Source organism: Pinus tabuliformis, chromosome X (assembly GCF_031772625.1).
Source record: "Pinus tabuliformis cultivar Carrire ecotype Pingquan chromosome X, CPIR1, whole genome shotgun sequence".
In the NCBI taxonomy this organism is placed as follows: domain Eukaryota; kingdom Viridiplantae; phylum Streptophyta; class Pinopsida; order Pinales; family Pinaceae; genus Pinus; species Pinus tabuliformis.
Window position 1 is genome coordinate 1,273,957,070 of NC_142308.1, and position 15,663 is coordinate 1,273,972,732.

At 35.0% G+C, this 15,663-nt stretch overlaps 1 protein-coding gene across 1 annotated transcript; it reads left to right on the forward strand.

The window, feature by feature from the left end:
* The first annotated feature begins 13,577 nt into the window (after positions 1-13,577).
* On the forward strand, positions 13,578-14,117 carry LOC149144639 (uncharacterized). The gene has a single exon (XM_089446807.1). It carries the CDS (start codon positions 13,723-13,725, stop codon positions 13,930-13,932), a length of 210 nt encoding a protein of 69 aa, XP_089302933.1. The 5' UTR covers positions 13,578-13,722; the 3' UTR covers positions 13,933-14,117.
* The last annotated feature ends 1,546 nt before the right edge of the window (positions 14,118-15,663 follow it).

Genomic DNA, 15,663 nt, shown 5'->3' on the forward strand with positions numbered 1-15,663 from the left:
GCGGCTAGGGTTTGCAGATGCCCTAGGTCCTACCGGAGCAGCGATCGGGGGGGAGGGGTAGGGGGTCGATAGGGGGGGGGGATAGCCTCTGGAAGGGGGGGATAGCATTGTAGCTACCAGAGGAGACAGGGGGAGCCAGGGGGGAGAGGAGCAGAAGGAGGGGGGACTTCGGGGGGTGCTTCAGGTTGTAGCGGGAGGGGGTGAAGACCCAGCAGATTCGAGGGACCGGCTTCGATAGGAGAGGATTGGAAACATTCCGCAAGAAAGCCAAGGGAGGCCGGGGAGGGAACAGTAAAGGGCGCCCAGGAGGAGGGTTCGACAGGCTGAAGAGAGGCCGAGAGAGCCGGATCAGTCGACTGTGTGAGGTCCTCAAAGCTGGCGGTTAAGCTTTCACTGTACAGGCCTCCAGAGGCCGTAAACGTGGAGCGCCAGATGGAGCCTTCTGCCAGCGGAGAGTCCGAGTAGTCCACCTCGTCAAGATCCATTACGCCAGCTGCTTGAACAGGATGTAACCTCAGAACCAGGTAACCGTCGGGGACTGGCACCGACAGCAAGGAAACCGTTCAGGGCCGTTCGAAGGGTGAGAAAAGAGGAGCAGCTGTAAACCGTCCGGGTCGAGCAGGCGGGAGGAAAACGACAGGGGGCAGCCGTGAGCTGTCTGAGCGCGGCTTCAAAACCCTAACGACGATCAGCGGAGGGATAAAACCCAAATAGGGGTGAGAAACGAAAGGGTAAAAAGGAGACCGCGGATCTTGAGGTAAAAAAAGAAGAAAAACCACAGGCACGAGACCCGAGGAAGGACGGTATCGGGGGTGGCTGCAGGACCGATGCCGGCCTGCAACCCCGTTCTGCGACCCCCGTTTAGGCCATGCTACTCAAGCATAGTCGTACCTGCTCCGCTCTCCTTCATTGAACCTTTACAAAATGTTCTAAAATTTTGAAATTGTTATCAGGTTTTGGAGGAGTTATATGTCTTCTATGACTATTTTGGTCATGTGATTCCTTTCAAGGGATTAATGAATGCTTAGTGCATTTACCTAATGTAATTCTCAATCCAATTTGCCACTTTGGCCTCAAATTTTAGAGGGTCACTATGCTAGGGTATGATGCATTTCAAGTTCATGTTTTAAAGGTATAGGGATAGATTAGGGATGTTATCGACAATTTTGACCAAGGAGGTAAGTCATTTGTGCAGAGCTTAGTGGGTAATATGGAATTATGATTTTTTGGAAAAAGAAATTTAATGTTATATATTTCAAATTTTAGATATTAATTAGATAAGGTATAGTTTAATTTTACATTTATATAGCTCATTTTTTTTAAATGGAAATATAATTTTTTGGAAAAATAAATTTAATGTTATTTACGTCAAATTTTAGATATTAATTAGATAGGGGTTATATTAATTTTACATCTACTTAAGTATTAAGAGAAATTAAATTTCTCATTTATCAATTATTGAGAGGGATTAAATCTAATTCTTTATTTATTAAGCATCAAAAAAGAAGGTTAGAGGATGTTAGGTTCTTACTCTAGTTCTCTTACTTAGATACAATATTAATGTATATGGTGCATTAAAATAGTTAATTAAGAGTCACAAATTTTAAAAAGAATTATTGTTGTTAATAAAACCCAAATTCAATAGTAGGCTCTTATTAGAAGTGGGCTTATAGGTAGTTAACATTCTCCATGGACAGTTATAATTGAGTAGAAGGTTATGTAAGGTTTCGTTAGAATTGTGATTGTATATAGAGCATTACTCTTGGAGGTTGTCCCTTTGAAGAGGTGAGTGAATATAGCTCTCTATTTTCTATTATCAAAGGGTTTAACTTTTTCATATATATATATTCTCTCGGGTTTTGTTTTGCACTATATTTTATGTTAATTACATTACAAATGGTATCAAAGCTCTTTTTGTTGCACAAGGTTGGATACTTTTTTTTCTTTTTGTTGATATGTTTCATGGGAATGAGAGGATGGTAGAATTGAGGTCAATTTATGAAACTTTGTATTCATGATTGGAAGAATCCATTCCAAGGACTGAATTCTTCTTAAAAAACACCCAATTTAAAAAAACAATTGTCCAAAATAGAGTATAGGAAGTGAAGTTATCAACAATTGAAAATCAACGTTTCTTTAGGGTTTTTCAGGTGAGAATTTTGCTGGCATAATTCAAGTCATTTTCTGAAACTATTTGTGCATAATTTGAAGAATTTGATCCGATGACTGAATTCCTCTTAAAAATAAAAAAAAAAAAAAAAAAAAATTGGACTCTAGGAAGTGAAGTTAGCGATAATTTAAAATAAACATTTTTTTGGGTTTCTTCTGGTGACGACTGTGATTTTTGTAGAGTACATATCTTTTGATTAAGAGCATAAATTTCAACCAAACCAATTCCATAAGATCCAAATAATTGGCGGCAATTCATAATTTGGGTCATAATAGATAATCTAAGAAATACATGTTTCTATGTCTTCAAATAACACAGGTACTATCCCAATGGTTTTTTTTAGTAATCTTACCCATGAAGGAGAATAGTATAAGCATCCCCATACTTCCCCATACAACATGAACACTTACTCTATCACAACTAAGTTGGACTCAATGGAAGGTAAACTTAAGCAATGTCAAGAAAACATAAATGGTTTGGAAGAAAAGTTCAATGAGATGTTTGATGACTTTGAAAAGAAATTAATGGACAAGTTGTTTAGTATGTTAGCTCAAATCATACAGAGAGAAAACCAAATGACTGCATACTGAATTGAGTCAGTACACCAAGAAGAAAATTATAAGTCATAAATGTGTATCCACACACAATACTCGATATGCCTACACAACAATAAATCAATAGATAACAATATATGGCATTGTTCTCCTAAGGTGGACTTGAACAAGTTTGATGGTTATGATCCATCATGAGGTGTCACTAAAATGGAACATTACTTCGCCCTCCAAGGTATTACTGATGACATGATGAAACTCAAGGTAGGGTTCCTACATTTAGATAAATAATGATGGAAATGGTGGGAATGGCATAAAAATCATATTCGGGCTACATTAAATGGAGTCAATTTGTTGAAGTTTCCTATGCATGTTTTGAGAGGAATACTCATAATTCGGGGCTACTTACCAAATTACACCAAACTAGCTTGGTGATTGGATTTAGAGCAACATTTAAGCAATTAGCCATCTATTCAAAGAACTTAAAATATTCCTTCTATAAAGAATGTTTCATTAGTGACCTCAAGGAGGATATTCGACCACAAGTCCAAATGTAGCATCATGCTACATGGTCAAAATCAATTAAGAGGGTCTTAGAAGCCGAAATGGTGATTAATGCACAAATAAAAAAGGCAACATTAATTCCTCACACTCGTCCACCCCAAGGTAATTCATTAAGCACAACTCCTACTTATCATTTGAAGGTACAAAGTTTTTCTCTATCGGAAATGGTAGATCACCAAAGATGTGGGCTTTGCTACAATTGTGACGAAAAATGTGCATCAAGTCATAGTTGTAAAGGACATAAATTGTTCCAAATTGATATGACTACTCAAACCTTGAGGGAAGACATACACACTGAAGAGAATCTGGCACTACAAGTTGAACACGCCAACACTTAGAATCAAGAAGATATTGAACCATCATTTCATCCTTAAGAAACCCTAATCTCCCTAAATGCATTTTCAAGCATTTCAACTCCACAAACATTGAATCTCATAGGATTCAAGCACCGGAAAGCTATAGTCCTTATCAACAGTGGAAGTACTCATAGTTTCATTCATAAGAGAGTTAGAGAAGAAACCCATTATTTTTTACACCCAATGCACAAATTTCAAATTATGATCATCAATGGAAGTATGATGAAATGTTGGGGCAGATGTGAAATGTCAAACTTTGGATGGGAGACTATCAACTCAAAACCCATATGTTTTCCATCAACATGGGTGGTTGTGATATAGTGTTGGGGACAGAATGGCTACACACATTGGGACCAGTTACAATGGATTTCACAGAAATCTATATGAGCTTCACTAAAGAGGGACATGTGCACACCCTTCAATAGGTCTAAGGTAACTAAGATGTTTGGATATGATCCTGAAATCATATATAAGAGGGTACAAAGAATGTTGTGGATGAGATTTATCCAAAAAAATTGAAGAGGATGTGTCACTCCATTCCTTATCATTACCAAGTCTAGGATTCCTTGAGGAAGCTCATAGGGAATGACTAACAAAGAATATTTTGAGGTAGCTCATCCAAAAGCTTCAAACAAATCCCATACCTCCTAAAAATTATACATGGAAAAAAGATACATTATTGGCAAAAGATTCAACCCTAAATTAATGAGTTTTATAAAATCTACAATCATCATCAACAACATGTCATTATGACTTTCATAAAACTTATGAAAGAACTAAGTGTTCATTCTTTTGGGAAGGCATGAAAATAGATATTTAGGATTTTTTAGCATCCTGTGATGCTTGCCAAATAAACAAGGGAGACACAATAAATTTACCAGGGGCATTGCAACCTTTACCAATCTAACACAAATTTGGACAGATATTTCAATAGATTATTGTTGGAGTTACAAAAGCGAGCAAAAAAATAATTATGATGGTGGTGGTATATCATCTTTCAAAAGATTATAAATTGTATTCCCTAGCTCATCCTTTCACCCCTTCCTCGATTTCCCATGAATTCATGGATGATCTTCAACCTACATGGAATTCCCACTTCCATTGTTTCAAACCGAGTCCCCAAATTCACAAACAAATTTTGGTAAGAGTCATTTAAATTTTAAGGTACAGAGTTAAATATGAGCATTGTATTTCATCCTCAAACAAATGGTCAAAAAAAGTGGTAAATAAGTTCATAGAAACATATTTGAGATGGTTTTCCTTTGAAAATCCACACCAATGGGCACAATGGCTTCCCCTGACTGAATGATTGTACAATACCACTTATCATGAAGCTATCAAAATGACACAATATGAAGCATTCTATGGCCCAAAACCCCCATTCAAGGTATCCTATGTACCATGCATGTCCAAGGTTCATGAAATAGATAGAACACTTCAAAATAGAGAAGTTAATAAACCTATCCTTGAGGAAAAAGTTGGATATGACACAAAATTAAATGAAACAACAAGTTGTTCAACATAGATTTGAATATTCCTTTGCTAAAGGGGGTCAATTCTTCCTTTTCCTATAGTCTTATAAACAAACAGCTATCAAGGATAAAGTTCCCTAGAATTTAGCTCCTACGTTCTATGAGCCCTATCAAATCATACAACACATTGGTTAGGTTGGCTTTAAACTGACTCTTCTAACCAACTCCAAGATTCATCCATTCTTGCATGGGTCTTGTTTGAAGAACGTTGCGGGATCAAATTGTAAAGTGCAAACCAACCTACCAAAACTTGATGAAGAAGGTTCCATTTGGCTCCAAGCAAAAGCAATATTGGATACGAGAGAGTGCCAACTACGCCAATGCATTATCAAAGAAGTATAGATTTAATGGAAAGATATGCAATCGAAAGATGCCACATGGGAATGAACATTGATTCTCCAACAATTTCCTTATCTTCATCCTTGAGGACAATGTTTCTTTAGAAGGGGAAGGACATGTTAGGGTCCTAGCCTAACCCCTTTACTTAGAGACATTATTATTGTATGTGACCCATTATATAGTTAGTTAAAAGTAACTCATCATAAAAGGGGTCCTCTTTGTTAATAAAACCCACATTTGTTAGTAGTATTTAATTAGAAGTGAGCCCATAGGTAGTTAATATTCTCCATGGGTAGATATATATTAAGTTGAAGGATATGTAATGTTTTGTCAAGAATTGTGATTTTATTTAGAGCATTTCTCTTGGTGATTGTCCCCTTGAACAAGTAAGTGAACATAGCTCTCTATTTTCTATTATCAAAGATATTTTTCTTGGGTTTATCTTCTTCTTTTTTTCCTTAGGTTCTTGGGTTTCATTTTGCACTATATTTCATGTGAAATGCACTATACAGGGATAAAATTGAGTGCCTCATCTCATAAGTGCCAAGAGGGAAACCTTCTCATTGCCTAATAAATACAGAATTACAATGGGTTACAAGCATTTGATCTCTCTTGATGCTTGATAATTAAAAGATTAAGATGAATCTTAACATTTGTTAAATGCTAGTTTAAATGGATCTAAGAAGATGAGGTCTTTGATCTCTCTTGATGCCTGTTAACTACATGGATAAGATAGATATAGGCTAGTTTTTTTAATTATTTATTTTAGGTCATTTTGTTTTTTTTCTTTCTTTTAATTATTCTTATTTTGTAACACATGCTACATTTAGTGATTTTTTGTTGCTAAGGGATTTTTTTTTGTTTTTCCCCAATCCTAAAATTTGTAGAAAAGTCTTGGAAGATAGACCATGATTATGGGGCAACATTGGACTCTTTATAAAACCATGGTTCTAAGATTTCAACCTCGCAACCATGTCTATTAGAAAAATTGCAATGTGAGTGATATCATCTCCCCACCTTCATGTTGGTTCCACGAGTTCGACAAAACATTACAAAAACCATAGTTAATTTACTTAACTTTGACATAAACCATATCACGAATACTGATACTGCTAAATTGGTTGAGATTTGTCTTACCTCTACTTTCTTCAATTTTGAAGGGGAATTCTATGAACAGACGTGTGGTGTTGCCATGGGCTCGCCCCTTTCCCCTATAGTAGTTAATCTATTCGTGGAGGAATTTGAATCCAAATCTTTGTCCTCAGCTCAATACAAACCAAAGCTTTGGAAGAGATGTGTGGATGACAATTGCGTCATTTGGCCTCATGGTCGAGATAAGTTGGATCTCTTTCTCCATCATCTTAATAATCAATCTAGCTCCATAAATTTTACTATGGAATGTGAAATCAATGGGGGGTTTCCTTTTCTTGACATCCTTATTTCAAGTAAGGATGATGGATCATTCTCACACTAGGTCTTTCAGAAGAAAACTCACACGAAACAATATATTCACGTTAAGTCCCATCATTTCCCTGCTCAAAAGTTGGGTGTTCTTAACACTTTAGCCACTTGCGCGTTTAGAGTTTCTGATGAAATCCATCTTGAAGATGATAAAACCCATCTCCTCAAGGTTTTAAAAAATAATGGTTATAATAAGCTTCAATGTCTTAGGGATTTCCTCAAGGTTGACAAGTGTTTCAAGATTAAAAAAGAACCCAATGATTGGTTTTCTGGGGTACACCTTCCTTTTATACAAGGGGCCACTGACAAGATGTAAGGATCCTAAGAATGCATAAGATTCCCTCAACCTTTAGGCCCCTTAACACTATTCAAAGTTCCCTAAGATCTGTAAAAGACCCGGTGGACCCTAAGAATATGAAAGTTGTTTATGTAATCCCTTTTTCATGTGGAACACCCTATGTTGGTGAAACTGACCGCTTAATAAATAAGAGGATTCAAGAACATGTAGCAAACATCAAACATGGGAGGACCCACTCCTCAACATTAGCAGAACATGCAGAAAAGAAAAACACCACTTTTGCATTGAAGAATCTCAAGTCATTGCTAAGATAGATCATTTCCATCATTGTAAGTTTAGGGAAGCTATAGATATTGAAAGAAGGCCAAGCAATCTGAATAGAGATGATGACTGGAAAATTAGCAATTGTTGGATCCCTGCCCTTTCTTCTTAAGTTTATATATATATATATATTCCTATTTTTTTATTATTTATTTGTATGTTTATCTTAACTACTAATAAACGATTAATTTTTTTTTCATTATTGATTTATTGATTTAATTATTTAATTAATCAATTAATTTATTATATATATATATATATATATATATATATATATATATATATATAAACGATTAATTATTTTTTTCATTGTTGATTTATTTATATAGTTATTTAATTATTATATATATAGTTTGATCATTTATTATTTTTATTTTATTATTTGTTTTATGGTTTTGATTATTTAGGTTTGATCTAAATATTATTTTTATTTTTATTTTTAGATATTCATTTCATTAAAATTTTCCTTTTGATTAATTATTTTTCTTAATTCAATATTAACATTTTTTTTAATATTATTTATTTAGTCAAATCTAACCGTTTTCATTATATGAAAGTATTATTTATTAATAATATTATTTTTTTAGTCAAATCTAACTGTTATATTATAACGGCTAAATTTTTTTATCTTCATCTATTTAACTTGATGCAAAGATCTTGTTCTTCATCTTGTCCTGGCAATGAACCACACTAGATGGTTCGAAACGCGTTGACAAAACTCTAATGATGTGATTTTTACCGAAATTTTTCTTACATTTCATAATATGGATCATAGAAGCCTAAATTCAGTTATCAACAAACTTCTCAATATGTCTACTTGAGGCAAATGGTGTATATATAACTTCAATCATCCAAAATATCCCACCCCTCATATGTAGAGTATTTCCATTGGGAACCATTTTTTGGTCTGGGTGGGGGCGAGGAGGGGATGAAGAGGTGACATATATAATATAATGTGGATTCAAAAAAGAAACATTCCCTTTGTTTTGTCCAACTTAGAGGAAGATAAATTGTTAGTTTTACTAAAGCCTTCACTAACCTCTCACCATTTTGCAAATAGAAGATGTTAGAAAGAAAAGGAGGAAAAAAAAGTCTATGGTTCTTAAAGGTCTCTGATTAATTAAAATAAATAATATAAGAAAACACATCTTTAAAAGATATAACACAATTAAGTAACAATATGATTAGTTAAAAGTTGAATATCAAACCTTAAAGGTAAAGATTAAAAATTGAAAACAAAATTCCAAAAAATAAACTTTTTCCTAATCACACCTTAATTGATATTTAATTAGAAAATAATTGAAAAAACACAAAACATCACCCTGTGTTACGATCATGAAATTATCTAATAATATTCCCCTATTTATAGTCTTTGTTATAACCAACTCATCATACCTTTTTAAAACAATTAATAATGATGATTTATTTTTCATTGAGTCATCTTCTATACATGCCACTTAAAAGACCTCATACATCACCTTTCTTGTATCACATTCTATACATTCCTTCAGATGCCATACTTGTATTTGTTAGAACACATTTGAATGAGGGTAAGTGTGAGATGCATTTCATTAATATGATACACAAATAAATACATGATCTATGACCTTTGGATTCATCTTTCAAGAAGTCTCTTGGATTCTTAGCGATTGTTCCTATTCACTTGTGACTTCTCTTACTCCTTCTCAAGCGAATAATACATAATATCATAATCCTAATAGATTAGGTTTCCAACATTCTCCCCCTTAATTTGAAGGGGTATATGTAAGTCCAAGTAGAGAATTGGAATTTGGAAGTGGACAACCATCAAAGACTAAAAGTGCTCCCTGAATCTAGTGGTTTTGAGATGACCACAAATGAACTAGCTAGTAGAAGTTGATATCTTTTACTAAATGGTGGTTTAAGGATGACCACAGACATTGGAACTTAGCTTTATGGTTCAACAATTTCCTCTGGAAAATAATGGTTTAGGATGACTATAAACTCTAGAACTTGGTTTTAAGGCTCAACAACACTTGGAACATTTCATAATTTAGCTAGAAATTGTTGTCTTATGCTAACTGGATGTTCTCTCAAATAGTGGTTTAAAGACGATCACAAACTATTTTCTAACACAAGTTGTAAGTCTTATACTAAATGGTGACTTAAGAAAGACCATAAACCCAATGACACACATGGAATATGGCTCTAGCTACAACTGCAATTCAGACTCACTAATTCTTGCCCAATTGATAGGATCCCAAAACTTGAAGTCTAACTGGAAATCATTGATATTATTCCCCCTTGTCAAAGACAAGGTGAGAAGATAAAAATATTTCCACTACAAGATGTGTCAATACTCGAGAATGAATTCTTCAGTATTCTTGATATATATTCTTGCTATTGATGAATATTGCTAAGAAGTGATCCAACCATAGTGAATCTTTACTCTTGTAGATTTCTTATGTTTGAAACAAATTTTTGAAGGATTGATTATGCTTTCCACAATGCTCACAAGCATAAATATCAAAACATCGATCCTCCATGTGGCTAACTCAATGACAAGGTTTGGATTTAGTAGTTTGATCTTGAATTGGAGTAGGGGAAAATGATTTTTCTTAAAGGAATCAAGCACTCTAGAATTTGATTGGTTTGGTATAAACATGAATGTGAAAGGTCACTTCCTTTTTGTATCCAAGACAACTATTATGCACTTTTTGTTGATGATTTCTTACAAAGACACTGCAAGTAGAACTTGTTCATGGAAACTCTACATCTTCATTTAGATCTACTTTTGAAGTGGCACATTAATTGGACAATGTGTTGGTTGCTAATAGGAATCATTATCAAATTCAAAAAGAGAATTGTTCTAAACAAGGACTAGTTCAAAATGTTGATTATTTTGTTGTATTTCATCTTATTGGAGTTGTGATTCAAAGTGGAGAAATTTGATTTTGTCCTGCAAACTTGTAAATAGGTTAAAACATTAGTGAGTTTTGCTTTGCCAATCATGACTATATTATCGACAATAGAGAGTATTAGAGTATCATGTAACTCTAATAATTCATCAATTGCAATAATCTAAAGAGTAGCTTAGACCTCAAAGGGTCTTTTTGCAACTCCACCCTTTAAGAATTAGACTCAACAAATGGAGCATGTTGGCTTATGCAAAAAGTACACTTGTTTATAATGCAATTCAACATAATTAAAGAGAAGAAGTAAAGTTTGAAAATATTATTTGCAAGTCAATTATAAGGTTGTATCTCATGAATTAAGATTGAAAGAGGCAAGCCAAATATGCTAGGAAGAGAAGTTCTACAAAGCATATTTATAGGTAGTAATGGGTACTTAGTGAAATAATCAAGATTGGGTTCTTCCCTTTCCCAACATAGTTTTCAAGACAACTTTAGTGGAGATTTACCAAATTCTTTGACCAAAATGTCACTATTTTTAATAAATTTGATAGTGTTACCAACAAACCATACCAAAGCTTCAATGACGACCTAATTTGCACATGAAGTGGTGCTAATAAAATCTATTGATTCAAGTTTTCAAGATTTGAATGGATTAAACTATAAAGCTAAAACTTGCAAGTTAGAAGACCACGACTAAGCCAAGTAGTATGAGTTCTCATAAATAAATGGACACAATTGTGTGAACAATATCAAGTAGAAGGATCATGGCCCTAATGCTCCTACATAACCTATGTAGGAGCTATGTAGGGTTCTAGACCTTAGTCATTGTGAGAGAATTATGTAAATTCATGATTAAAACTCAAATCTAGATGAAACCCAAAAGCAAGAGGATTAGTCTTCTGTGAATGACCTTAACTTAGATCGAGTTAACAAACACTATAGCCACAAGCTAGAGAAAATTGTGAAGAAGGAAAGAGGCTATTATGAGCTTGACAAAAACATCATGAAGTATTGAAAGTGCCCACACAAAGTATTTAGAACACCCATGAACAAAAAACTGGAGATTTTGTTGTGTTGAATACAGTCTGGTGGTAATTAAATGACTTAAGGTCAAGGAGAGTCGAGTTGGAGGAAAAACTCAAGTGTGAATTAACATATAGATGAGCCATGGATAGGCTTCCACGAAAACCCTAATGTCTCACTTATTCTGGGCACAAGAGTTGAAGAACAACTACTTGTAGCAATAAGTCAACCAAGTCAATATTAAGGGGAAGAACAAGGGAGAATTGATGGCCAATGACAAGGTCAAAGTAGAGAATGAAGACAACAGAGAGTTGAGTCAATCAAGAAAAGAGAACCGACAAGGACTATGTAAGGAGGAGCCCTTAGGCTAAGGAAGACCACAAAATTGTAGCTCTAATGCCACTGTTAGAACACACCTAAATGGGAATACACATAAAATACATTTCATTAATATAACACATATAAATACATGATCTATGGCATATGGAATCATCTTCCAAGAGGTCTCTTTAGATTCTTGATACATGCCTATTGGCATGTCCCCTACTGATAACATCCAATTGTGTGCATGAAGAAACCCATTCTAAGGATAAGGCACACAATTTAGCTTTGGTAAGTGGAAAGTAGAGTCACTAATTGAATTTCAATAAGTGGATCTAAAGTGAAAACTAAAAGAACTTATTTAGAATGAATGGAATCAAACTGATTTTAGGATAGTGATTTAATCGGTAAAATACTCAAGTGAAATTTCATTTTTTAAAAATGTCACTCCTCACTTTCTCTCACACAACATTATGATTATACGCTAAACCTCAATTATAAAAAAAAAAAGGAAAGAGAAGAAGTTCATCTTCACTTATAACTTTTCATAATTTTTTAAATAAATAATATAGAAAAAAATATAACACTAAAAAATTATGTTTCCAACAATAGCTTCATGTGCAATACCCTCCTTATCCATTTGTACTCTTCCTTCCTATTCCAATTCTTTACTTTTATTAAATACCATATCTAATCGATGCATATTATGTGTCTAGCCACATGTGCTTAGTCCAACAACTACATGTGAGGTTAATTCCCCACAAGTCCCGTGGTTCACTCCTAAAGTTCAATTATGTGTCTAGCCACATGTGCTTAGTCCAACAACTACATGTGAGGTTAATTCCCCACAAGTCCCACAGTTCACTCCTGAAGTTCGATTATGTGTCTAGCCACATGTGCTTAGTCCAACGACTACATGTGAGGTTAATTCCCCACAAGTCCCACGGTTCACTCCTGAAGTTCAGTTATGTGTCTAGCCACATGTGCTTAGTCCAACGACTACGTGTGAGGTTAATTTCCCACAAGTCCCACGGTCCACTCCCAAAGTTCAATTATGTGTCTAGCCACATGTGCTTAGTCCAACAACTACGTGTAAGGTTAATTCCCACAAGTCTCACTGTCCACTCCCAAAGTTCAATATATACCTGTCGAAATTAATTCCCCACAAATCCCATGATCCAGTCTTGAGACTCAAGAAACTACTAAGAGGCGATTTCTCTGCCACGTGTTACTATCAAGAATCTTGATCTCTTAGATAAAATCACAAAATGCAATTTACAATTTTACAAAGGACCATAATAAATAAATAAATTTATAATCCCTACTTTACGATGGTGAACCCAACTTTTGAAGCAATAGGTAGCTTAGAACCTTTGAGTGAAAATTAAAAGTCACCACTTTTGAAGCTATAGGTAGCTTAGAACCTTTGAGTGAGAATTAAGATGGAATTATACACGTTACCATGTCAACTCTTCTTGTTCTCTGTGCTATTTTTTTCATGGACCGAAAATGCGAGGCCACCCGACATATCCATAAAGATAAACATTTGAAAACAGTTTATTTGTCTCGTTCAACGTGAAATTTTATTTGAAAATGATCCGGGGCCATTGGGGGCTCCACAACTACCGAATCTCAGAACGATTACAAATTTCAGACCACTTTTCATGGCCGACCCACGCCGGGAATCATACCCAGTCCATTCCTGTTGTTAAATATAAGGCACATGTCAAGAACTTTGAAAGCGCAAACCCTCCAGATTCCTATTTCTTCTTCCTGGTTTGATCCAGACACCCGAGTTCGACACTCATAAGTTGCTCTCATCTGTGCATGCGGTACTTGCATTTCTGCGCGTCCGTATTATCTCTGGTGGAAGAAAACTCAAATTGATAAAAATGGCGGATTGGGGGCCGGTCCTCGTGGGAGTGATCTTGTTCGTGTTGCTGACGCCTGGGCTCTTGTTCCAGTTTCCCGGCAACAATCGGACTGTAGACTTCGGCAACTTCGGGACTAGCGGTAGATCGATTCTGGTTCACTCCCTTATATTCTTCGGGCTCTTTGCGCTGTTCACTATTGTCATCGCAGTACATATTTATACCGGCTGACCGACAGGCTTTCCGGCCCTCCTTTTGTAAATGCTTTTCTTTCCTTGTTTCACTTTCTTTAAATCCTCCTAGGTTATTATGATTTACTGTCTTGAAAATATGAAGATCCCTGCTTTTGGGAGAACTATATGGATTTGATGTTTTAAATGTTTTAAAGTGTTGAATAATGGGAGGGAAATTTTCTATGCCTGTCTCTGGTTTTGCATACTTTTATCTGGCAAATTAAGAGGGTGGATTTGAAAAGAAAATAATCTTGAGAATCATAATACATAGTGATACGAAGTGGTATTAAGCTGGAATAAAATCTTGAACAAAGGCTCCACGACTTTTAGGGCATTTGGTGTTAGTGCCCTTTATTCGCTATTACTTTCTGATAGAGCGAGAATACGACCATGCTATCTCTCAGATTTTTATGGCCAGATTCTGGATTTGGGAAAATATTCTATGAAAATGGACATGGTTTCATGCTTTTCTTCTTGTGATCATGGTGGTATCAAGTGGTCCGTTGTCACTCATGAGTGGCATATTTGGGAAACCTCTCTGGACTGAAACAAAATGGACATTGCTTGGATATACCTCAGAATTACAATGAGGAAGTCCAAGTTCTTAAATATTTTCATTTCTTTCGTATTGCTGATTTTATTTTTACCATTGATGCGTCTGCAGGGGAAATGGAATCAAGGGCATAGTGATCCCTTTGGCCATATAATGACACCAAAAACTTTAGGTGGAGAGAAAGCCCTGTTCTGGTCTAGCAACGCTCATCGCACAAAATAGATCAAAATTGACTTGGTTCTTTTAATATGAAGATTACAGATTTTAAAACTGTCATACAAATTACCTAGTTGGTATTTAAAAGTGTGTAAAGTTCTGTCATTCAAGTAAACTTGATATCAATAAGCATCGGTAGCAAACTCATGAAAACTGTATATTCTGAAATACATACTTTTAATATCTCTCTTTATAATTAATAAGTTGTGCTAGGTACAAAATGTTTAGCCTGCTTTAGCCACCGTTGTCCTTACCCTCTTCTGATTGTTACATAATTGTGTTCCTAAACAGTTTAATATGAAAAATTTTCAATAAACCACACCTTTCATGCTAAGTTAAAATAAAATACTAGTACTAGAAGTCGTAAGGATCTAATCCATTTTCTCAAAATTTGCACCACAATCTAGCTAATCTGGACTCTTCCAGGCAGCAGATTAGGATCTCTAAATTATATTGAAAGTTAACATACATATGCTTATCTCACTGACTTATTTGTTGAGATCTTTCCCATGGCTAGTATATTTATGTCTCGAAGCCAATGAGTAGTAAGTTTACAAGATGAATGGTGTGAATTGAAGCGTTGTGGTTAGGAAATGTTAAATATTCATCTTTGACAGAAGAACCAAATAGAAGGTTAGATATTGTTATAAATGAAGTATTGGCGTTAAGCAATCCATTTATTCAGAGCATCATCCTTTATTTGAATCGGCTTTGAAAACATGGAACTGCCAAAACTGAGTTAATCAAATGTCAAGTGAGATCTGGCATGTGTTATTATTGGAAATTTTTCATCTTTGACTCTCTTGTGTGAAGGGAGCTTCTTCATTTGTTAAAAAATTTGTGATTATATTAAATGCTGTCATTCCTCGGACTATTTTTTTTAATGGAGGAGTGCCTTATTGGTTAAAACTTAAAATTCTACAATGATCTCGAATCCTTAGAATCTAGTTCTTCTTGAAT